General features: G+C 46.3%; 2 protein-coding genes across 2 annotated transcripts in view; one reads left to right on the top strand and one right to left on the bottom strand.

Moving 5' to 3' along the window:
- Positions 1 to 8,208, top strand: part of RGL1 (ral guanine nucleotide dissociation stimulator-like 1) — an 86,716-nt gene extending 78,508 nt beyond the window's left edge. Inside the window, exons 15-18 of the mRNA XM_009324655.1 lie at positions 1,793 to 1,979; positions 3,866 to 4,096; positions 5,404 to 5,518; positions 6,186 to 8,208. Coding sequence (XP_009322930.1) covers positions 1,793 to 1,979; positions 3,866 to 4,096; positions 5,404 to 5,518; positions 6,186 to 6,373 — 721 coding nt within the window. The 3' untranslated portion in view covers positions 6,374 to 8,208. The remainder of the gene's footprint in view (positions 1 to 1,792; positions 1,980 to 3,865; positions 4,097 to 5,403; positions 5,519 to 6,185) is intronic.
- A 5,022-nt stretch (positions 8,209 to 13,230) lies between these two features.
- Positions 13,231 to 24,519, bottom strand: part of COLGALT2 (collagen beta(1-O)galactosyltransferase 2) — a 19,594-nt gene continuing 8,305 nt past the window's right edge. Inside the window, exons 6-12 of the mRNA XM_009324656.1 lie at positions 19,884 to 20,003; positions 19,329 to 19,405; positions 17,278 to 17,384; positions 16,337 to 16,469; positions 14,887 to 15,014; positions 14,162 to 14,368; positions 13,231 to 13,693 (exon numbers count right to left, since the gene is read on the bottom strand). Coding sequence (XP_009322931.1) covers positions 13,417 to 13,693; positions 14,162 to 14,368; positions 14,887 to 15,014; positions 16,337 to 16,469; positions 17,278 to 17,384; positions 19,329 to 19,405; positions 19,884 to 20,003 — 1,049 coding nt within the window. The 3' untranslated portion in view covers positions 13,231 to 13,416. The remainder of the gene's footprint in view (positions 13,694 to 14,161; positions 14,369 to 14,886; positions 15,015 to 16,336; positions 16,470 to 17,277; positions 17,385 to 19,328; positions 19,406 to 19,883; positions 20,004 to 24,519) is intronic.

The following is a 24,519-nucleotide window of genomic DNA, read 5'->3' on the forward strand; positions in this document are numbered from 1 at the left end:
ATTCAATATCTATTGTGTAATAACTTCCCTGAATGCAGTAGCAAAACAGAGTAAATGAGGATAAAATCTGGCCTATTATTAGTCTAATTTGCTATACACATGCAAAAATTCCTTGCAGGATTTTAATAGGAAAATTAAGGTTAGCAAAAAGGCATTTGATAATAGAAACAATCTGCCTAACTGCCTTCAAGTTAGAGAAGGAAAAAAATCACGGGGATGTGGTCCAATTTAATCTAATACCGCAAAGATTCAAACAGGAGGTGGGTGGAGAACAGGGGCATGTGGCTAAGCACACACAGGAAACAATACACTAACAGGAGTTCAGGGAAAGCTGCAGGGAATGAAAGCAGAGATCAAGGACCGAAGTAAAAATATCTTAAAAGGTGAGAAATTTGAACCTGATGCAAGAGGAGATATGAAGGGACTCCTACATATCAGTGGCATGATCAAGATGAGGGGGGAAATGATGAATTTAACAGCACTCAGCTCTTAACTCTCCTTTCCTGCTTGGTTCTTGTACCTAGTTTCCTCAGAACAGCCAGCAGGTGTTCACTTCACATCAGTGCTACTGCAGGTTAGGGTCTGAAACAAGAATAGATGTTTTCAATCTAGAGTTTTGAGTTCTGATACTCAAAAAAAATCCAGGCAGCTGTTTGGAAAGTGTTTTGATTAGTCCATCCAAGTTGGTGGCGATACGTTATGAGAACGTGAGCTTTGAAGATGACAGTGCCTGAACTCTTGGTGGCCTCTCATTTGTGTCTCCCTTGGCGCGTGCCTAAGCTGTGCGTAAGAATTGTTGCTGCGGAGCACAGGCTTTGTTCTCTCGTTTCTGACTGCGTTTCAGTGCTGTAGTATTATAATTTACTGTATCAAGTTTGTTTGTACTATGCAGTCTTTGTCTAAAGAATTGTTTCATCTGCACTCAGAATGTATTTTGCAAATTAATACTGTAGAAAAGACTGGCATAATTTATCCCAGGAACAGTGAGTGACACCTCTCTAAATTGTTTTAAATCGTTAACTGCATGCTGACATAGCATCTAATTCACCTTGCTGCTCTACCTTGTATATTATACAGGTTTGTTTCCTTTGACACTCCTTTAAATTTACTTGACCTGCATTTAGAAATGCGTCTTGGAGAGGGAGAGTCTATAATTTACACTTTCTTGTGATGTCCACATTGCATACGTGTCTGTTTAGAGTCTTAGAGAGAAATTGGTATCTGTGGCACCTATATTGAGTGAAAGAATTTGCAGTGGGGATGAATTTGCCTTTTGAAGACTTTTGCCTGGTGTATGGCCATGCATTACCTTTCATGCACTGTTTCACTTACTCATGGCAACTGAGTAGGTCTTGAGCTGCCTTGTGTCAGAGGGACCAGGGTGTGACAGCAGTGTGCAGGAGCGCCTAAGGTGGAGCCAGCTGCCATGCCTCTAACTTGCCCCTAGTCCCTTGGTTTGTAAATGCATCAGGTTTACAATCAATCATTTCCTGGCAAGTGAGTCTGAAAATTTAACAGAGTGAAGAGGAGTCTCGTTTGTGATACTTGGGCATTAGCTCCGATTTTGGCCTTGCAGCTGGTGGGTATGCTAGGTCAAGAAGGTACTGTGTTAGTGTGTAACAAACTCTCTTGACAAACCGTATAAACAACATAGAGGAAATGAAAACAATAGGCCACTCAAGATAGGAAAACAAAACAATACGTAAGATTTTTGAACCAAGTGACAGCTTTGCTCAGCCCAGCTCTGTTCTGCTTTCACTTACTGGCTATTACATTTTCTTTTCTGTACTAGACTGTTTCTAGGCTCCGAGGTGATCGCCCATAGCACACCCATCAAAGAACCACCCAAATCTGCTCCAGGTGGGAGCTCTGGTGAAAGCACGGACTCGGCCAGTGTTTCGTCATGTGAGTTTAATCACTCTGAATCTGAAGATGTCTGCATCAGTCCCATAGGCACGCCTGATGAGTCTCAGAAAAAGGTACGGTCTGAGCCTTGTTACCAGCATAAATAGCCTGTGAGAGACTGTCGACACTGCAGGAAGGACCTAGACACTTGCCCAAGCCTGTTGGTCTTGACCTAGAGCATTGCTTTTAGTGAAATGGAGAGTCTCTAGAAAGAAATGTGTCAAAAGGGAAGCAATTCAGTCAGGATTTTTGCACAATCCCTTCTATGTTGCCAAGATACAAGGCAGACTGAAGTTCTTCTTCCCTGAAACTAGATTTTCTTGTGGTGCCTGGCAGTGTTTTTTGTTTAGGTGAGGCCCTGGAGAAGCACAAGGTTCATTTTTCTTTGTCTCTCTCTGTGCTTTTTGAGAGGGATGGGGCAGGCTAGTAGCGTTTCTACCTTGGAGCCTGCGTGAAGTGGGGTGAGGAGCCTGAGCTTCACACTCGCAGATGGTGGTGCTTCTGTCCAGCACATGGCAGCGCGACGTTAGCAGTGACAGGGACAAGAGGATTTATATGCCCCCACAAACAAAAACAAATGAGATGGGAGATGGGATCAGCTGAAGAGCGACAGCTAGTCATTTCCTCCTTGAATATCTCAGGTTTGATGAGTTATTCTGCTGTTAGCAGCCTGCTGCTGTGTCCATCATGCTCAATCAGCTGTGTGCATTAGTGACAGCACTGCAAAATCCTGGGGAAGGCAGAGCAGCTGCAGTTGACCAAGTGATAGGCAGGTAAAGTCAGAGCTCGCCAGCCCTGTGGGTTTGACCTCCCGTGAGCTCCCTACTGCCAAGATGAACACCTTGCCTTGGCTCACTTTAATTCCACTGGGGAAGTTGGGGTGCGGTGCTGCTGCACCTCCTCCTGCATGCCAGCTCACTCTTAGCACACGCAGTCAGCGTCTTACACAAAGGCACTGAACCAGTGTGCCAGGAAATCCCTTGTTTTGCAGAGAAGGCAAAGCCCTTTGCCCCGCACACTGGCAGCTGGAACACCCCACAGCAAAATGAGTGTAAGGCTGAAGCTGTGAGTGTTCGTGCTGAAAGCAGATGGGCTGGGCGTGTACTGATACCATCCAGAGAGACAAACTATAATGACAGGAAACTAGCAGGAGGGATCTCATGGGGGGATCCACAGGGACATCTTTCCTATAGACTCTTCCCTTTTGAAGTAAATTGTGTTAACTGTATTGTTGAAGCCCTTTTTAGGGATATTTTGCTGGAGAGTGTTATATTGGGGTTTAGCTTATGGCTATTTTAAATTAACTTGTACTAAATGTTCTTAAACCAAATGAAGCACGAGGTCCCAGACGCTGGCATCCATAAATCATTTAAACTGTTTAGCTGGAGCAGTTGTTACAGTGATTTTGATAAGCAAGTTGTAGAGGGAAGATCCTCTCAGCAGTTTTTGAGCAAGGCAGATGAAGAGAAAGGCAAAACCCTGAGCAGCAGGAGAAGCAAGGAGGCAGTTTCCATCGAGGAAAGAATATTCAAAGGGAAGTGGCAGAGCGGGAGGCGTATGTGTATTTTCACCCCAGTCTAGTTCCCCGTGTAAAGGCTCCGACCTGGTGCAGGAGCCGTGGGGCCCGTGGCACGCTCTGCGGCTGGTTGCCCACAACCTGATTCTGTTCGTTGTATCTGCTGCCACCTCCTGGCCTGCTCTTACCGAGAGGCAAGAGCAAGCAGTGCACAGTGTCTGGCACACCGAATTGGAAATAAGTTTTCATTAAAATGGTGAAATTAATCAAATGAAGTTCACTTTTTCTGGAGGCAAGGAATACCACTGCCAGCCTTCTGGACAGAGAGCAGATGACTGAGGCTTTGTATGTGCCTTTTGCTTTCTCAAGTTCTTCCTCCAGAATGACACACACAGACATACAAAATGTCCAGTTCATGACAGTGTTTTTCTTTTTGTTGTGTAGGTCTCTGAATCCTCCTATTCCTCCACCCATTCCACGGACACACCTTCCTCGGGGGTGTCATCTTTGAACTCATCCCCTCCCTTGCTGTCCTCCAATGACAAGTGCTCTGTCTCCATGACACCCGTTACCTCAGAAGTACTGCCTCCTGTTTACAACCAGCAGAACAAAGATATGTGCATCATCCGGATCAGCATAGAAGACAACAATGGCAATATGTACAAGAGCATCCTGGTGAGTGGTGTGGAACAGCAAAATGCTGTTATTGTTGGTGATGTTTTCATCCAGGGTGACTTAAACAAATGGTGCTTTTAGTTTTGAAAACACCTATTCACTGAGCCAACTAATCATACCTGGCTTGAAAGGGAAAATGACAAATGTTACAATTCAAAATATGTGGAGCATGGTATGAATGAGAGGTTTGAAAATAGCATCTTTGTGGAAGTTTCTGATCTTGAAATTAAAGTTTTTATTTCATCAGCAAGTTCAAGGTGAAGCATTCTGATCAAGAGCAGGCTTTGCTGCTCCTGCCCTTCTGCTGTAGTGCTAGCTGCTTTTTCTCTAGCTCAGAATTTGTGTGCGAGTTTTGACACAAGATGCCACGTGCCAAGAGAAGCTTTCCCCAGAAGCTGGTTTCTGGAAATAGGGAGCTGTACGCGAGGAAGCTGACAAGCCCTTTAATTATGCAGCTTCTCTCTGCGGCAAAGGTTGCCAGACCAGCAGCAACCAGCGTTCAGATGTTTCCCTCGATGCTGGTTCCACGGAGGGATTCTGGCAGTGCCAGGCCAATGGCCAAGGGAGTGCAGGGCCTGTGCTGGACCGTGGGCGACGTGACTCACCTGCATGCAATCTCTACAGACACCTGACAGAGACTCAGCTGCTGAGCAAACACTTCAGGTCCCTCAGGTCCTGGGGAGAACAAACACACAGGAGGGTAGTTCTTAGCACCGTATGATTTTAATGGTCTGACGCCCCCAAATTGCAAAGAGCTGTTCCCCGAGGGCCTGACAAATTCGGCTACTGGCGAGACAAATCTTCTTTTTGACTGCATAAGGCTCTGGAGGGAGCCCTGTGTCTGCTCCGGATGCACAGCACTTCCACAGCAGACAGTAAACCCAGTTACAAGGCCAAAAATCTTTGCAGGATGTCAAAGAAAGTATTTAGCACAGGAGACTGCAGATTAATTGATGTCTGCAAACAACAGATGGGGCAGCTATTTATGTGGACTTTAATGGCTAGTGAGAACATCTCATCTCTCAAAGCGTTTGCTCGGGAGAGCACACACTGTGAGTTACTGCTGCCTCTTCTAGTACAGTATCTGTCATCTTGAATTAAAAAACCACCACCACCAAATGTCACAAATACCACGTTTTAGTATCTAGCAGTACCTACTACTTCGTTACTGACCCATCGTATTTTTTCAGTTCTCTGAAATCTTTTCCAAGACCAAGCAGTCTGCAGAAAGACAGGCCTTTGCCAATTATTAAATCATTATATAGATTGAGTAAGCACAATCTCTCATTGCAACTTTATCTTTCCAGCTAACTAGCCAAGACAAAGCTCCTGCTGTCATCCAGAGAGCTATGTTGAAGCACAACCTGGAATCTGATGCAGCTAAGGATTATGAGCTTGTACAGGTCATCTCTGAGGACAAAGGTAGGGAAGCAGAACTCTGCTGCTGCTTTAAAATTCTGCTGGATTTTGAAGGAAAGAGTAACATGTGAAGCAACGTTAGAAATGCCATGGACATGTTGTCACAGCTGCCAGTGAGGATAACCCATCGGTAACTGGTGTGCAGGGATGATTTATCATGGTCTGTCGGCACATCGCTTTATACAGGCTGGGCTCACTCGTGGGTTGCCAGGTAGACCTTCATATGTGCACTGCGACTGTAGAGCTATCGACCAAAGAGCAGCTGCTCTCTCTCCCTGAGCACAGCCTGCCGCAGGGGTCGGGTGGCAGGGTCCGACCTCCCCAGGGATCAGGGCAGGCCAGATCCTACCACTGTCATCGGGCCGTGCAAACAGCTTTCGGCTCAGCCTCCTCTTGGAGTGGCTGCCAGGGCCTCTGCCAGGCTGGACGTGGTCTGGGTTTGGCCTCCACCTCCTGCCCTCTGCAACCCTAGTCCCCCTTTTTTGTGGGACAGCTGCTGTGAGCACGACCTGATGCAGCTTTGGCTGAAGAGGCACAGCAGAACAAGGAAAGGGGCCCAGCGCTGCCTGGCTGTGTATGCTCTGTTCACCCGGTCCCCGTTCTCTCCTGGCTTTCCTTCTGCTACGTGCAATACTGCAAACTAACGCTTGCTCTGGTCCCTCTTTTGCAGAGCTGGTGATCCCAGGCAATGCCAACGTGTTCTACGCCATGAACAGCCACGTGAACTTCGATTTCATCCTGCGGAAAAAAGCGTCAGTCAACGGGCAGGTGAAAATGAGGAGCCGTTGCAGTCTGACACTCCCCAGAACTGCCAAACGGGGCTGCTGGAGCAACAGGCCCAGCAAAATTACACTGTGAGGGAGACAAGGCCACAGTGAGAACTGGGTGGTGAGAACTGTACCTTTGCTACCATCCAGTATTACAGAAGATGAATGTGTCAGTATTGAACTTTGAAAATATTTGAGGCTGAAATGCAAAGCGAGCATTTGGTAGACCTACAGCCAGAGATACATGTTCCCCCTTACAGCCGGATATGGACAGACAAACACGGATTTATGGGACAGGACGGACTGGAATTTTTTTTTGTTTTGCACATTAGCCTAGGAAGGTGAGACCCCCAGTTAGAGGGGAAAACAGGACTGCAACGTTTGTCTTAAGAACTCCACACAAGACAACTCTTTTTGTGAGAACACATTTTCCCTTTGTGCCAGTATTACACAGAAGAAGAAGGTCTAAATTTATTTTTATAAAACTGGAGAAGAAAAGTCTCAATACAATTCTGCCTGAACCAAGGAGGAGGTCCCAGCCAGCCTCCAGCTGACAGACGGGAGCCCTGGTTTGCAGAAGGTGTGGGTGAGCTGAGTGCCACTAGCAGTCGCTGCCTCCAGGAGGCATATGCATTCACGAAAAAGCAGCGTGGGTACGTCCCCAAAACACTCATCGCTGGAGACAGCAGAAACTGCAAGTGTGTGTATTGCTTTCACACAGCTGGCAAACTTCTTTTTGCACTTGTTTCACGCCAGAAAATTACCTATTTTGGATTTTTTTTCCAAAGAACTTTAAAAGAATGGACTGCACTTGCTTTTGGATGAATGTCATCGTTTGTTCATGAACAAGGCAAACAAACACTACTTGTCTGGAATTAGGTCTTGTCTTAGTGCCACTACAGGGTGGTTTTCCTCTTACTTTGCTAACCCATTGAACAGAAATCGATGCCTTTTGCATGTACTCTGAAATGACTGATGTACCTCTTTGTAATGTGCAATTACTCTTCAAGAGCAAAACTTTTAACTCACATTTTCATTCACGAGGGGCAACTACATGACCTTTTATTTTAAAAGTGGGTAATGAGAGGAGATAGTTAGCCGGGTTTTAAGCATTACCCCAACCAACCAGAGATTTTATATACTTGTAGCATTATTATGCATAATCTACAGGCACCTCCCTTGTTCTTTATATACATCTATTAAATGAATTTCCTGACATGGTACATCCTTTCAGCTAGAATAAAGAATCTGGCTGGAATAAAGAATTTATTCACCTGTTCTCTGTGGAACTTTAAATAACATACTTCTTGAGTCTCTTCCCAGAACACAGGCCTCCTTGAAAGAATAGTTAGAGGTTTTATTTTAAAAAGCCATAAATGAGACATTGGATTGTAAGCAGCCCTTACTGAGCAGGCTGTCTTTGAGATACATTAGTATTAGTTAAAATAAACTCAAATACTGAATTGTATACATGCCTCGGCCTTTTTTCCCCCACCAGTTCCGTAGCACTAATTTTCAAAACTGGGCTCAGATTACATTAACGATCAGTGATAAACTCATGCTGGAAAACAATGTTAGGTTGTACTACGTTTTACACTACATGAAGATTTATCGTCACCTCTGTTTACAAGTAGCACCATGCAGGTCCTCGTCTGAATAGTCCAAGAACTCCAAATGTATTTTTATTGAGAGGGTGAAGATGTTGAGTTTGTAACTGAGCCTTAACCTTTGCCCAGAGTTAGGGCAAGATTAAAACAGAAGTTCGGTTTTCTTTGCATTTCAGTGTTAGCATGCATTGATGTCTGTATGGTATCATTTGTAAAGTATAGCATCAAGGTTGTATGTCTGTATTAAGCTGAAAGTTGAATGTTCTTGATTTTAGAATTACACCCTCCAAAAGGTTATATATGAAAAAGATTTTTTTAATTGCTTACCTGTAATCTTTATATGATAAGTATATAAACATTTTTCCACTAATATTTGCCTGGAGTTAATCTATTTTCTTCTCTTGACTTTATTACTGCATGTCAGTTGTGGTTTTTTTACACCTCGCACCTCTCCTCTCCACTTCCCTTGCTTCCTTCGCTGTCATTCTCCAACTTCATCACTTTCACTATTTTAACTGTTCTCAACTTCTTCCAGCTCCCACAACTCACCTTCCCTGCCATCCAGAGAACTTGAAACACCACATTTTACCTGTATTCCCTTCAGCTGTAACCCTTCAGCTACAACCTTCTTTCAGCATTGTTTTACTCTTCACCATCACATCCAGTAACAGTTTTGTATTGTTTGTAACACTGTCAGCATTACTGTCGTGCACTTTTTTTTAATTCCTAAAAGTTTTTATGAGGACGGCTTCTGTGTTTCTTCAGCAATATGGCTGGAAGGGCTGTCCAAGTAAACCAGTCTCTCACCTACATTACCCATCGAGTGGCAGCAGCTAACCGTGAGCCATACGTAGTCCGGTCACACGCCGTAGGAGTGCAATGAGCTTGTTGAGAGCTAAAGGTAAACGTCAGCAAAGCAAAAGCCATCCCAGTGCATCAGTCATGCACAATCAACCTGCTATTGCTATGGAATATTTTGTGCTATTTGTTGAGCTTTCAGTTGTAACTAACGGGGTGACTTAGATTATACACAAATTTTACAGCTTCCTCATGAAATCTTTCTCTTTTGGGTCACTGAATGATTTCTGCAGCAAGCCAATACAAAAAAAAGTTGTTTTGAGTGTTTCCATCTCTTCCCTGTTGTCTCCATCATGTCATGTTTCCTCTTGGCCTCACAACTGTTAGCTTGTTGGGGTTTTCTCCCTCCCCTGCACACAATGCAAACATTTGGAGTCTACACACACCAGCTGCTGCTTCTACCTTTTAGCACAGTCCTGCTTCCCTCAGACCGCTCCCACAGCTGACCTGCCATTTCACAAGTCACTGCAGCATTGGGGGAGACTCCCAATACCGCCAAAGCCACACCGCGAGTCCCTGAAGGATGGCAGTTGCCTTTGTCACTAAAGGGCCTCTCATGTTACAATAGCAAAGGCAAAAGAAAGATTACCCTGGATTTAAGCCACCTCTTGCTTTTTTTCTTAAACTACCTAGGGAGACAAAATGCAACATTACAAAACCTTACTCTATTTCCTTCAGGATAAATGCAATCTATTTGTGAATTAGGAATTTTATATTGCCATATTGAGATTACAACAGCACTTTTCCTTTCTTAAACAAAAGCGAAGACAGAGTTCTTAGGTTACAAGCAGTCTTATTGCAGATAATTTTTAGGGCCTCTCACCATAACCTTTCTTGTGAACAAGCTGCCTTTTCAGCTGGCTTGCTGAAAGTTTTTTTTGTAAAAACTTTGTAAAACTTTACAAAGTTTTACACTTTGTAAAACCTGTTCCTAGCTTCCACTGGTCTGTCACCACGCTCCCTGGGGTAGGCACTGCTGGGTGCTGGCATCAGCTGGGGGCTCCTGGGGCTTAGCTCAGATGCTCCACAGCAGAGCAAAAACCCCAGACCAAAAGGAGAAAGAAAGGAAGGGAGAAGAAAGGGGAAAAAAAAAAAAAGCCCTCTGCGGTTCATGAAGCAGCCCGGCAAATTCTTACTTATCGCTTGTTAAGTTCTGCTAACAGAAACTCATTTTCAAGATGCATGACCAAATGCATGACCGCAGTGTGAGGCACCCCCCCGCATTTGGGCTGTGGGTGTTAAACCTGCGGGAGGCTCAGCAGGGGTGCGCCTTCCATGCCTGGGCTGCACCATATCCCCGGACGGCGCAGTCCCTGCCCTGTGCACAGCAAACAGCCGTCTCGGCCACAGGCAGAAGGCTGGTTGAAGCCAGTGCTCCTACTTGCGCTCAGTTTTGGAGCCGATTAGATGAGTCAAAAAAAAAAAAGTATATGGAAAGTGGAAAAATATCAGAAAAACATAGAAGTGTTTCAACTGGCTCCTACTTTTCCAAAACACTGTTGAGTAGGGCAAAGCCTGGGCAACACCTGCCAAGGAACTGAAAACACAGACAGGGAAAAACAGCACTTGTCACAGCAGGTAGAACCACTGGCCATCCACCACATCTTGCATATGTAAATAAATAGAAAAGTGTGTGTGTGCACGTATAGGTAAAAGAACAATCGGCTAGATTAGATTGAAGCCATGTCTGCTCTGAAATGGACACATTCATTTAATTCATTACATTTTTATTCTTAATTTGTTTCCCCCGTCCCCTGAAACAGCCATCAAACCCCTTATACCACTCGCTTCCAGAGTCAACTAGAAGAAAAAACACACACAAAAAACCCCACAAAAAATAAATCCAGCTGTTGCCAAGATGTTTTTACTAAACTGCTACTGCTCTACTTAAGGAAAGCAAAGTTAAATAAAACTCAGCCTCCCTGAGCATCCAAACCAGCTCCGCCGACAGCATCATTTCCCGAGAGCACCGTTAGTCAGCTCCGTCCCACGCGAGGCGACGGGGCTGACACATCCACAAAGCAGCTTTACCTGGTGGTCAGCGCCAGCTACATCCAGCCTCGCACCCCTGCCCTCACCACGTCTGCGGGACTTGCTGTAAGGCCGGGGCAGCCCAGTGGCTCCAACACGAAGGCTGTGCAGGTGATGCAGAGACCTTTTTTTCCTCATTTGAATGAGCTACGTTAAGGTTAAAAAAGCAGGGGGACTCAAATCCCCTTTTTTTTTTTTAAATCCATTATATATTTCCTGCATGGCCCATACAGCGGATTGGCCTCACCTCCCTGGGGAAGAGACCAAAGGAGCAGCTGTGAGGCTGTGCCACAGCCCACGTCCCCACCCACGACCCCAGCAGGACCCAAGCACAGCGAGCAGCTCCAGGAGCTGGGATGGCACACTTTGCCCCAGGGTGTCAGTCCCTTCCCTCTCCAGCCCCCAGCACAAAGTGGGGAGTACTGTGAGGAGCACCAGGGTCGTTTTCAGCCAAGATGTTCATGGAGAGAGTACTTCAATAGGATCACGAAAGGTCAGAAGAGGAAGGGTTGGAAAAAACAGGGCTCTTGCTGACACAGGTAAATCACTCCCATGGTTGGGGGGAAGAGAGGCCTCTCTCGTAGACACAGAGACAGGTCTTTCACAGAACAAAAAGCACATGAGGGTGGAAAAGATACGCAGTGGTGATGTATATGAACACAGCGTAACCATAACGAGCCTTTACATGGAGAGGCAGCCACAATACCACATCAGAGAAACGATACCAGGCCAAAGGGACTCACCCACCCAGCGCTGGCTCATCCCTGCTGTTCTGCCAGACTCAGATGCACATGCACGTCACAGTTATCTACAGCGACACTTGACACTATGCTGGATGCTCAACAGTTCACAGATGTCCTGCTTCTGAAGGCCACAGCAAGTTTCTTACCAACTTCTCTGGGATTGCCATGCTCAACAGTGCTTCAGACAGGTCAGACTTGCCACTCATAAAGCACGACCTGAGGAGGAAGTGAGAGGGCTCATCAGAGAGGAGAAGGCTGTGCATGGTGGCCCACAGCAGACCTGCTCTCCATACTCACCATGTCGCATGGGCACCTGCTCCAACCTGGACAGCAGGTGCTTCCTGGTGGTAGTTGCAGAACAGGCACATTTTATGGCCAGTGACTCCATGGTAGAGTGACACAGCTGAAAAACTCTTGAGCTGGCCCTTCCCAGCCACAGCTACTCCCACCCAATGAAGAATACACACAGCTGCTCATGTTGCACCAGGTTCTATGTATTATCAGACCGGCTGACAGGTAATAACATGTCTTCTTTAGCAGAAAGCACAACATTGATCAGTAATTATTAAAAACAAAGAAAAACTTTTAAAAAAACAGCTACACATACTCAACGCACAGATCTGCCAGCAGGTGAGTCTCTAGATTGCAAGTCCAGGAGGGCGTTCTCCCACTGCAACAGCAGCCTGCAGGCTGACGTCTGTGCCAGCTAACCTAAACAGTGTAGTCCGTGATCACCTGGCCTCTGAGAAACATTTAAAAAAAAAAAAAAAAAACAACCACCATACTCTGCTGACATGTTAGCCAACAGCAAGTACATCAGAATTCATAAAAAAAGAAAAAAAAAAAAAAGACATTTGCTCCTCACATGAAAAAATATCAAGACAAGTTGCCTTTCCATCCTGTAACGCGCAATTCTATCGAGGCTGTCGAGAACAGTACAGTTGACAACACTAACATTTCTGTAGGTTGTTTTGTTTTTATAAAGATAGTGTCAAGCTGTTCATAACCAAACTTTTAACATTTAAAGTTCCTAGAAGTCCTACACTTGGTTTTATGGCCTAACTAAGCAGGCCTGCAAATAGGTTGTCAGGCTTTGTTTTCCTGAAGGAATAAATTGAGGCAGGGGGTGAAGCAGGACGTGACATGGACTAACTCCTCCTGTGTTCCCTTCAGACAGCGCAAAGACAAATGAAACCAGCAACCTCCATTTTCTCTGCTTGCTTCCAAGATTTTAGACATGCCAAGACATCAGTTCTGGATTGGGAGGCCTGTTTAGATGGGATCTAGCAAGTTTTGACACTTATGGAGGGGAAGCCAGCAATAGTTTTCTACAGAAGTGTGATGAAGGAGATGACCCTACAGAGGAGCGCTGCTCCAGTACATTGAACATTTTTGGAACCATCTTGATTCCCCTTGAAAAACAAAACCAATAACCCAAACGCTTGCCTGCAGTTTCTCGCAGTGAACAGGGTTATAAAAGCCTACAAACCTACAAGGCGTAACAGTTACACAGCAGCCCAGTTACAGCTATCCAGAAAGGTATTAACACTTGTACACCTCTATATATTAATCTTTATAAATACAGTATTCTACACGAGGAACTGTAGAATGATGTCATTCAAGGTTATTTTTTTTACAAAAGCTTACAAGGGCTTTTGTTCAGATCTCTGCCTTTTTTCTGCCAGTCTGGAACACTTGTTCTTTTTCCTCCTTCATCTCCCACCCAGTCCTAAGCGGCTTGGTTAGTTGTAACAGTCAGGGCCAACCACTGTGCTTTGCCATTCGAAGCAGTGGGAAGGAGACCACATGAAGAGCTGCTCTACAACTTTCAAGGGTGAAAAGCTGAAGTGTGAGGCAGGTTCAGCTGTCAACAGAGTCCCAGGGGAAGTGGGCAGTCATAGTTCATCCCTGGAGGATGGCGCGTTGAGAGATGACTGGGAAGGCAGGGCATCCTTGTTCTGGGCGTCACTATGGATCTTGCCCTGCTGCCGGGATTTCCAGGAGTGTGTTCTGTCCCAGTCTGTTGACACGGTCTCGTTGTCCCAGATTGTAGAGGTCTCTGTGTCGCTGAGGTAGCCTGGCTGCCCTGTGTAGTGGGTGGGGTAAACAAGCAGGGGTTCTGCTGAAAAGGCTTTCAAGTCTCTGGACTCATAATACTCCATGTACTTCGCTCTAAAGAGGGTAGAAAAATCATCAGTAACAGCGTGAACGTTCATCAGTGCCACTGCTTATAACTGCAAGATACAAGCCAATCCACCAAGCAAACAAGTCCCAGGGAGCAGAGGTAATTGCTGGGGTGGGTCTAAAGCAAGTCTGACTCTCTACAGCCAGAAACATGTGCCTTACAACTACACACAACCTATACAACCAAAGCCTCCGCTACCAGAGACAGCCAAGTGTCTCAGAACCAGCCCACAAGCCCTGCACCAGGTAGGGACAATAACCGCTCTGCAGCAGGTCTGTCACCCCCCTTGACCTCTGTCAGGAGCTCTGCTGCAGACAACCAAAAAGCATGAGGAGTAGCCCTGTCCTCCGCCAGCCAGGCTACAGAAGTGAGACACACCAACATGATCTGGCTTAAGATCATTCACAGCAAGACCCAGCTCATGTCAACCCCAGCAATGAAGGCATCCTACTTACACAGGGTGCTTGTTGTACATGACTGGCAGAAATTCATCTACTGGCAACATCTTGCTGAAAGGTTCAGCTCCGATGAGTTTCTGAGCCCCTTGGAAAGAGATTGCGTACCCCAGGGTCCAGTACGAGTAGTCAGCTTCCACCAGGTTCATGACATTGGGAACTGCTTTCTCAGGCTCCTGCACCTGCATCCTTTTCCGGCCAATGTAGCTTAAAGGGTGAAAAGACCATGGAAATTGGAACCAAAGCAAATCTGCAGCAATTAGGACCACAAGACTGTTCATGTCAACCAGGGAAGGACAAAGGGTCAATCCAAGAAGTAATCCCTGACCAGGCTCACAGATTTCTATCCTGCACCACTCCCAGACATCCAAGTCTTAACCCAGTGGGTGGTATAGCTGTGAAAAACTTCATAAGGGAGCTAAGATGACACGGTCCAAGCCTCAGGACTGAGCTGTGTCAGTTCCTCTGTCACAGCAGCATCTCCAGACACTGTTGAGATCAACCAACACTGCCCAAAGGGTACCCAATACAGTCTGGGCATTCCAGCATCAGCCTGCCCCAGAAGGCAGATCTGATGATCCCTGATGGGAAGAGCCACTGAGAAGTCTCTGCCACCTTCCCCTGCACTCCAGCATTAACCTGCATCTCTATCATGACACAGCAGGTGTTGCTGACCTCCCCTGCATGCCCAGGAGTTCCCAGATGGCTGAGGGCCAGTTACTTACATAAGCTCCCAGTCTAGCTGGGCTTGTTCAATGTCATCCATCAGCTTCATAAGCTTCCTTTTAAACTGGTGTTCAAAGCGCACATCATCCTCAATAACAAGCGTCTTCTCCAGTTCTCTGTTCACCACCTGAAACAAAAGGGTTGAGAAGTGATCACAGTGGCACACATGGGCCACTCCCTGCACCCTGAAATTGCTGGGGTCATCCTGACCTGGCACTGTCTTCTAGACCATGCAGGTAGGGAGGCTGATGAACCACTCCCAGATTCACAGCTCAGCTGGGAGAGACTGCAAGAGCTGCTGAGAACAGTCCTGAAAATACCCTGTGGCTGAGCATCTGCAACCCAGAAAAACCTCTCCATCTGATGTTGCACCATCTAGAACCCATGAGCTACGATCTAGCATGACCACAGCAACCACCTCCTCAGACAAACGTGCAGCAGCCTTTGATGCCAAAGCTGCTGTTCAGAAAAACCTCTTTGTTAGAAGAAAGTGTTCCTGAGGTCTGGGAAGGAGGACAATCTAGCATATCCAAAGTCTGGCCCTGACAACTTGAGAGAACACACATGCAAAGGCATCCTGCATGTAGGTTCCCATGTTATCATCTGACTGTTGGCGATTCAGAATTCTCAAGCCCAAAAGCATAGCCTGACTTCTCCATACTGAAGTCACTCCTGCTGGCTCTAGGCTGTTTGATCAATGCCCTGCCCTGCTGAGAGGTGCTGCAACTAACACCTCTGAAGGCAGAGGGCTGTCTGTGTTTGGGTTGGGTAACCACTGCCATTGCCCAGTCTTCTTTTAGCGCAAGTCTTTCTCCCTGCCTCCACCACACCTTACTTGAAATAATCCCTCCTGTTGATGTCGGGCTGTGCAACTCCAGCATCTCTGACCAGCACAGCCCAGATCCTCTCAAGTGTCACTCCCCAGGTGACCAGCGACAGATGGAAGCTACAGTTTTTACCACTCAAACAAGTTCTCGTAGCTTAGGCAACAGAGGTCCCTACTGTTAAGAATATTTATGATATACCAACTCAAAAAAGCCAATCAGCAGAGTCACTGGAACTTGCTTCAGTCCAGATGCAGAACAAGGGGAAAAAAACCCAGGTTTTTGTAACACCATTTGTTCTTCAAAACTTTCTTGCCTTTCTCCTAAGCAAACTTGCGCCAAGCAGGCTATCGGATGGTTTGCAAAAACAGTCATGAATATATTCTGATAAAAATCACTCAGAGCTGCTGGCAAATGGAAAGCAGAGATGAGAAAGCTGAACACTGCGTTCAAGAAAACCCCTGTGCATGGTCCCCTACAAACTAAGGAAAACAGTTCCACCCTACACTTCCAGAAACCTGCATTGTATTTGATGCTCTGCCCTAGGACTGGCTGCGCGCCCTCCTATTGTGCCTGCCCACAGCACCTTCCTGCAGGAACCCTGAGGCACCCACAAACTCCTTACCTCCTTCCAGATATAATAGTGACTAAGGAAGCAGCCGATCTCTCCCCTGGTTAGTGGCCTGGAGGAGTATGGGTCCCGGTAACCCGGAAGCATATCGATGCTGAGAGCTTTGAGCTGACTCGTGTTCAGTGCTCTGAGAAAGAGAGAATATCTATCACCACTTAAAAAAAAAAAAAGTAAATTGAAGTCAGACACAGACGCAACATGGGAAATGCTGCTGATGTTAAGAGAAAAGCCATATCTCAAGAAACTCCTGCACTTGTTTCACTCAAAAACCCAGAGAAAAATTAGCTTCTTGATTTACATTTCTAAATCAAGCTGACAAATCATATCCCACATAGTTGTGGGACCATCAACTCGTCAGGCGCTTGGCTTAGAATTTTTGCCTAAGAGGTCTTGATGGGTACCCAAGTCTCAAAGACCACTAGATGGCATGTGGGTTCCTATCTCCCTGAGCCCTTTTTGCAACTCCCAGATCTAAAATTTCTGCCTTGATTTCTCATTATAAAAACATCTCAACACACCTTAGAGTAAGCTTGGAAAGGGCTGTGTCAGGGTTAACACTGTAGCACAACAGCTTTGTGGCTCTAGGATGGGTGATCTTCCTGGGAGACAATTGCTCTCCAACACTTTCACTGCTGACTCCTTTTAACTGTGTGCAAGTGTTATAGTTCTCAGAAATCAGTATGATTTTAACCTGATTTTCATCTTAGTCTGAACCCCACTGTCCTGGTTCTCTCATGGAGACCAATTGCAAAAGAAGAAAGAAACAGAGCAAAACTGTCCCAAACAGGCTGTTAGGTAAATAAAAGTGATATTTACCTCTCTCTCTGCCCACCCTTCCCCACCAGAAGGGAGGTCAGGGCATCCAAGGAGATGGTGTTAAGCAGTTAAGCACAACCCACTCTTTGCAAACGTCAGCAACCCCAGCCGAAACTCACTTTCCATCCACAGCCTCCACTATCTTGACTGCAATCTCCTGCTCATAGAGAGTCCGCAGCATCCGATCCCGCCTGTCTTTCCGACGCTTCAGATTGATCATGAAAATCTGTGTAGAAGATAAAGACATCAGCCTCCCAACTTGGGAGTGAGGAAGAAAAGGGAGTCCTGATCCACTCTTCTCCAGGAGCCCCACTGGAAAAGCAAACCTTATTAAAATACCAGGTGTGGTTTTATTCCAGGTTGCTTAGAATTTGTCAAAAAATTGGGGTTGGTTTTGAGTTGAAAGGTTAGAGACTCATTCTTTGTCGAACAACTACTTTTTCGGGGTGTTTTATGTTACAGGGAAAAGTTGCTCTTCAAGGATGCATAAAGGTGAGAGCAGACCAGTTACAGCCAAGTCTATAATTGCCAACGACATAGGATGTCTTGATTTATATTAAACACAGAGTAAAATGGTCACCTCCATCTCCAGTCCCAGAGGAACATTGACCCACATGTTTCTCCACAATGCTGCCATTGCCTGTATTTAGGATTATCAGTGGGGCCACCATCTAAGTACAAGGACACAGCAAAGAGAGGATTTCTGTAATTACTTCAGGCACTGAAAATCCACTGCTACCCCTGCCAGAGCAGAAAGCCTAGCAGAGAGCCAAGGCCGGGAACAGAGATGTCTGGGCAGCGCTCTGTCCAAGCCTTGAGGAGACAGACTCTGGTGGAGGGCAGAGGACTGAAGCCCTCATTTGCAGGTAAACTGCAGAGGGTCAGGGATATTTTTCAGTCCCAGGCAGACAAGTACAAGTGCAGCCTTGTAGCCTGTGGAGCAAAACCTCATCCCAGTAAGAAGCGGATCAAATTCCAGGTCAGCACAAATGCAAAAATAATGAATTGGATAAATAAAGCGCAGCCACAAAGGACAACATGGAAAAAACCTACACCAGCTGTGTCCTAAACACAGACGCTCAAACACACACAGCCAAATCAGGTTCAGACTTTACGAGTCATATAAACAGATGTAGCAGAATACACCAAGAAAACAAAGGCTCCCCTGATCACCACAACTCCCTCGGTCACGGTGCCACTGCCATTCTGGCAGCTGTATACACAGGGATGCTGGCTCTATGAATAACACAGACACTGGTTAATTAAAGCACAGCAGATCCCTCTCCAGCCCTCCCCTCAATGCTTGCTCTCTCCACATCATGAGGCAGAGCCGGGAGAGGAATTTCTGCAGGGTCTTGGGGCACTACAAGCATCAGTAACTATCTTTCTAGTTCACTTTAACTTAAGGCCATAGCAGAAAAATGCGGTGACCAAGCAGGGCAGGGGGAGAACTGCCACAGTAAGGAGACAGCACGCATGATTTTCATCACTCCTGGACATACCCAGCTTGGGCTAGAACCCAGCTATGAGCCTGGCTCCCCCAGCTACCCCGGGCTCTCCAGTGTCTCTCTCAGGTGAGAGAAATTGTTCCCTTCTGTCACTGGAAAGCAGGAGAGGTTTCCAAAAAGACCAGGTTTTGTTGCAGAATGGAAGGGCTGCCATGCTGCTCTGCAGAGTCAGATGTAGAGGACACAGCACAAAAACCGGGGAGTTAAACAACCTGTTTTTCAGCCTCACTTCTGCCATCTCCTCCTGGCTGGATTAAAACATCCATACCATCAAGACAGGAAGGCCAAAGATTTGCTGGGCACTGCCCTTGCACACAAACCTGCACTTCTAGTCAGGGGTCTTGTAGCAGGTACTAAGTGCCTGCAGACCCGACTGGCCTTGTTTCTCCACAGCAAATGCCAGAGGGAAAGAATGCTCCCTGAGCCCTTTCCCTTCTGCTTCCCTGAGCTCGGCAGAAGTTCTCCCCAAATAAGGATGGCTATTTTCTCCTTGCAAAAAGTTTATGTCCAAAAGATGAGTGATTGGGAAAGAGCTAGCTATGTGAAAAGATAATATACTCCAAGGGAAACGGCTGGAAGCAAAGCTACAGGGAGAACCCAGGTCCTCTAAGTGATAAACAGGAAGACAAGACAAGACAATGGCAGTAAAATAGGTTCCTTACTTCATCAAATCCCATCTTGTCAGGGTTCTTCGGAGGAACAGAGACATACTGAGAAGGTTCAACTGGAGGACGATCGACTAAAAGAGAGGAGAGATCCCAAGCATCACCCTCATGTACAAGCTGCATTGATACAACGTATCCACATGTGTTTTCATCACTGGGCCTAAAAAGCCCCAGGGAGATGGGATATGAAATCCGCGCAGGAGTGGGTGTAGCAGAAAGCATCCATGTAGCAAAGCAGAAGCCAGCAGCCATGTGCCAGACAGACCTCATGACAAAAACAAGGTTCTGCAGCATCCTTTCCACATTAAAGATGCGTTTTTGCATTTAATATGGGGAAGTTAAGGGTCTTTGTGAATGGGGTTGACCTGACGTGAAATGATTACATCCCTAGGTGGAAAAGCAGTGGAAAATGGAAAACTGTATATCAAAACAGTATGACAGCAGTCAGATCAGGATGCAGACTCCCAGGGGGAAGAGAGCTGGGCCGCTAGCAGGAGAGCTCTACAAACATTAACTTGGGGGGGTCGATCATGGCAGGGCACAGCAACTTACTCATGGCCTCGATTAGTGTGTGCACAAAGTTCTCGGTTTCTTCTTGCAGCGTCTGGTGCGATTTCAGGGGCATGGGAAGGAAACCATAGTGTTCATGGTTGCAGACAAACATCTGTATTCCTGGGGATCACAGGAAAACAGAAATTATGAGTCAGGTCTTTTACCAGTGGATTTCGCTGCTTTGTTGCTATGTAGCCACAATCAAACTTATGCCAGGACCTCAGTCCCAAGAAGTTCTGCTTCATAAGCAAACATCACAGTGCCATTTTCTGTTTTATTTGGCTGGCAGCGAGTAGCCTCTCCTATGAAACCAATTTCTACTTGCTCCCTAACAGCAGGTATTTTTAACTGCAATCTGTGTTCCCCTAGGAGAGACTAGGAACCCGCCTCTTAGACCAGAGAAAGGGTCTTTTTTGGCCTTTGCCTTCACGCTATGAAAACAATCCTACAGCAGAGGGCAGAACTGGCCTTCAGCAAAAGCAGTGTCTGATACACACAGCAGGACTACTGTGGATAACTGGGGAGTACCGAAGAAACCCCATCCCCAAAACCCCACCTGCACTGCTCAGACCTGGCACCTCACCCGACAATCCCTTCACAGACCCAGAGCCAAAAGGAGAAACAGCTTTTCACCCTCCGAGTCAGCCAGCCTCAAGTGATGGAACGGCTGGCACAGGAGCCAAATGGGCTTCCACCTGCAGCAGTGCTGAAGGAGAAGCAGCAGCGATCCTGGGACATGGGGCCTCTCTCCCTGCACAGACCCAGGGCTCAGCAACAGCCTCCAAACCTGGGTGGGGAAATGGGGCTCAAAGGTGGGGGAAACACACAGGTTTCAAAGCTCAGGGTGAAGGGTGGAGGCATTTCCACTCATGAGTGGGCAGGACTCCCCCCTGCAACACAGGAAGGCTGCATTTGTTACACACCTGCGAGGGCTGAAGTGGTTCGGGCAAAAGGGAAGCAGTCCTACTGGATACCCCACTCCTCTGCAGGAAGAGGAGGCCCTGCCCTGTACACTGGGCAAAGAGGGGTGCAGGTCTATCAGAGCAGAGAGCCTTAGAAGGGAAAAATTCAGACAAACCCAGCATGGCTAGGGGTGATGGAAGCTTTTGTCTAAGCTTTGCAAGGCTTCTCTGTCAGACCACAATAAATACGGAACGACTCTTCCAGGGTGGAGGAGGCAAGTCCGATCCCCAGCTTCAACAGCACACGGTTGGCCAAACGCAGGCCCAGGCAGTTCAGCTCCCCTGGGATAACACAGGATGAAGCTGCAAGGCCCAAGGCAACAGTATAGCTGCAGGGTCTGTTACTAGCGTAGCAAGGGATTCACTCTGGGTTTTGCAGTCAAGCATCTTCCTGCTTCTGTTTGCTTTGGCTAGAAAATGAAGGCATTTTCACCTGTGCTGGCAAAGGACTTTGAGGAATATATAGGATAACCATCTTGGAAGTGCCTAGTCTACCACCAAACATGGTCCTTTCCTCTCCAGGACTAGTTTTTACAGTGCCCTGAAGCTTAGAGGAAAATCCTAGAGAGACACCAGCAAGAAAAAAAGATGCTTTCAAAAAGAGGCGATAATGTTAACATCCTTCTACTCAAAAGCTTTTGCAACTGCTTGTTCAAGGAGCTGAATCTGAAGGTGTGAAACAAAGAGAAAATGCAAAGCCTCTCCTCAGAACAGATGCCTTTGCAAGGGAGAGACCCACCCACTGCTGAGTTTGTTCACTGGGAATGTCCCAGCAACGTGTGATCAACAAAACGCTGTTCCCTCTGGACTGACCAAGCATTTGCTCATTACCAGCTATAACTGCAGCAGCACCGGGCCTGATGTCACATCAGGCAACACACTCAAAAGCTACATCCAGAGAAGCCAAGGCAAAATATTTCCATTGTTTTTCATTGAGCTCTGGTAAGATCCTTTATTAATTAACCATGATCTGAAAGCTGCTAGAACCCATACAACTCGCCAAGCAGATTTAAAGAAAAATGCAAACCTACAAGCTTTTCTGCTCACCCCCCCCTTTTTTTTTTTAAATGAAAAAAGCACAACCCCCCCACTCCCTCTAGGAAATAAATGAAAAGCAGACACTACCTGGTGTGTTGATGCTTTCATGTATTAGTCCTCCTAGTCCCTGGTATTTTTAGCAGAGCAGAATTGTCTGCATTAATGACCCCAGTGTTTCTACCATTTTAAGTTCTGCAAGTAAATTGCTGGCTACACTACTTGCCAAAACACATTCAGCTGTCAGCTGCAATTTAGGTAAATGGCAGAATAAAAAAAAAAAAATACTACCTGCTGACATTAATGGATTTGGCACTGATCTAATCAACTAATTTTATCTGGCTCACTGATCTCCGTTCTTATCTTCCACTGGCTTAAACACACTTAATCTGCATAGATTCACGCCAGTATTTCTGTTCCTTCTGGGATAAAAGCTACTTTAAAATGGTAAAGCTACTTTAAAATGGGGAGAGGGACTCGCTCTCCAGCTCTGTTTTCATAATAAAATAAACAATTGCTACAAGGGACAGAAAAGCTATAGGTACTTGTATTATCATTAGCCTTTGTAAGGCAGTGACCAGGATTCACAGCCATGCTCTAAACCTACAGACGTATTTAGGCAACCTAAATTTCCCCCGCATCCCTGTGACCAGACCTTCCTGCTGGCTGGCTCTAGGTCTTCAGAGCCTCAGGCTGAAAGGAAGCTCAGGAGATCTGGCTGGCTAAATGCTATCTTGTGAGTGCAAGGGGCTCTACACAGTCCACCTTTGTCAATAAAACACCTGCACTGAGTTTTATTCTGAGTCAGTACTCCCACCACAGGCCATATCCTCTCAGCAGAAGTGGGACAGTCTCTTTGGAGCACCACAAAACAGTTGCTTCGAGCAGTAGATTCACTGTTGAAAATCAATGGTTTGATCTGAGGCATAAAGTGCCTTGGCCTGGACAAAAGCCAACATAATTTATGACTTCAGGGAAGTAAGTGAAATCACTCCGAAGAGAAGTATACCTCAAAGTCCATACATTTTTCACATTTCTGAACTTGGATGTCATCCTTTTATCCTGGGTGACAAAACTCAGCCCAGGACACGAGCCAACAATCTGAGCAGATCAATGGGCCAGACTGCTGAAGCAAAGCCTTTCGTGTCATGGGTCAGTCCTGGAAAAAGCTGAAGTGTTCTAGGATGGAAGGAAAAAATTATGGGTTTGAACCCCTGAAATATTTCTTAAGCAGCTGGAGCTAATGCAATGCAGTTACCACACTCAATGGATGCTGCATTTCTGGGAGAGCTGTCAGAGGGAACAAGTCGGGCAGGTAGATCTGAAGGAGCCTGCTTTGCTATCCAGACTTAAACCTGAATTCTCCTCTGGAGCCAATATACCGACGGCCTGACTCTGAAAATCAGGGCCCCAAAGGTGCGCTGCAAGTTCTCATCTCACCGCTGCCTCCCAAGGGCTCTAATTTCAGCTCTTGCTGCCTCTCCTCTATCATTCGTCTTTCTCATTTGATGTCCCTCATCCTCTCATAGCTGAGTTTTAAAAAGCCCTGCTTAGTCTGCCAAGACAATGTCATCTTTTTCAGTGCTGTCAAGAGCTTCAAACCAGAAACATCACTAAAAGGAAAGCTACAAACAGCTGGTGGCTGCTGTGCTGGTCTGGAAACGGTGGTAAAGGCAGTCTTCTCAGCCTGTCTCTTCTGCAGAAGCAACTGCCAACAACAACAAGAAGCTATACTTCTTCACTTCACTTTCTCTCTGCTTGTCTGTCCCCCAAGAACAGCCCTTCCTTCTCACCTTAACGTTGCCTCTTTTACAAACAGAAGATAAGTAACACCAACTGCACATCACTCAGAGGACCCACAAACAACTTTTCCCTACTAATTCACCTCAGCAAGCGAGCAAACCAGTCATGAAGCTCTGAACAGAAGTGCATTTCATTGGTGCTGCTGAGGTTTCATCAGCCCCTTTTTCCTTATAAGGCCCCAAACTTTCCCCTTTTCAACACAGCAGGGCAAAGAACAATATAGATGGCCATTTCAACTATATCCTTCCCAGGAGCTCCTTTCAGCTCTGACGCTGCTATATACAGGTCTGCCAGCCAGGACTTTGCTAGAGACAGAATACCCACCAGATCCAGTCTCCAAAAACAAACAGGACTAAATATCATCACCACAAGTACAAGCAGCAGTAGCAGCAGTATGATGCATTTAAGAGACAGTGATTTCTCCGAGACACCTGGAGCTCTTTGCAAACACCAACAGCCATTCCAGACAAAGGAAGAGGACACTGAGGTTGTGACTTGGCCTGAAAGGACCCCTGTATTTCAAGTCTAACTGAAATCCTCCCACTGCCCAGTAGAAGCTGATCCCAGTATCAGCTGGAGTGGTACACATTTTCTCTCCGCTATGCCCCAAGGATCTCAAGGCAGCTCAGTGCTCAACTGGTTCTCCCAAAGTACCAATGATACAATGTCAAGCACGCAGAGATTTTATTGCTCACACACCAGCTCTAACCTGCTCTTGCCTGCAAGAGATTTCCTCTCAGCACAGCCCACAGACTCCACATCATTCCCCTGAAAGTTGAACTGATTTTGCTTTCAAAAATAAAGACAAGACAAAAACCCCCTACCTCTCAGACAAT

Source organism: Pygoscelis adeliae, unplaced genomic scaffold (genome assembly GCF_000699105.1).
Source record: "Pygoscelis adeliae isolate BGI_AS28 unplaced genomic scaffold, ASM69910v1 Scaffold126, whole genome shotgun sequence".
In the NCBI taxonomy this organism is placed as follows: domain Eukaryota; kingdom Metazoa; phylum Chordata; class Aves; order Sphenisciformes; family Spheniscidae; genus Pygoscelis; species Pygoscelis adeliae.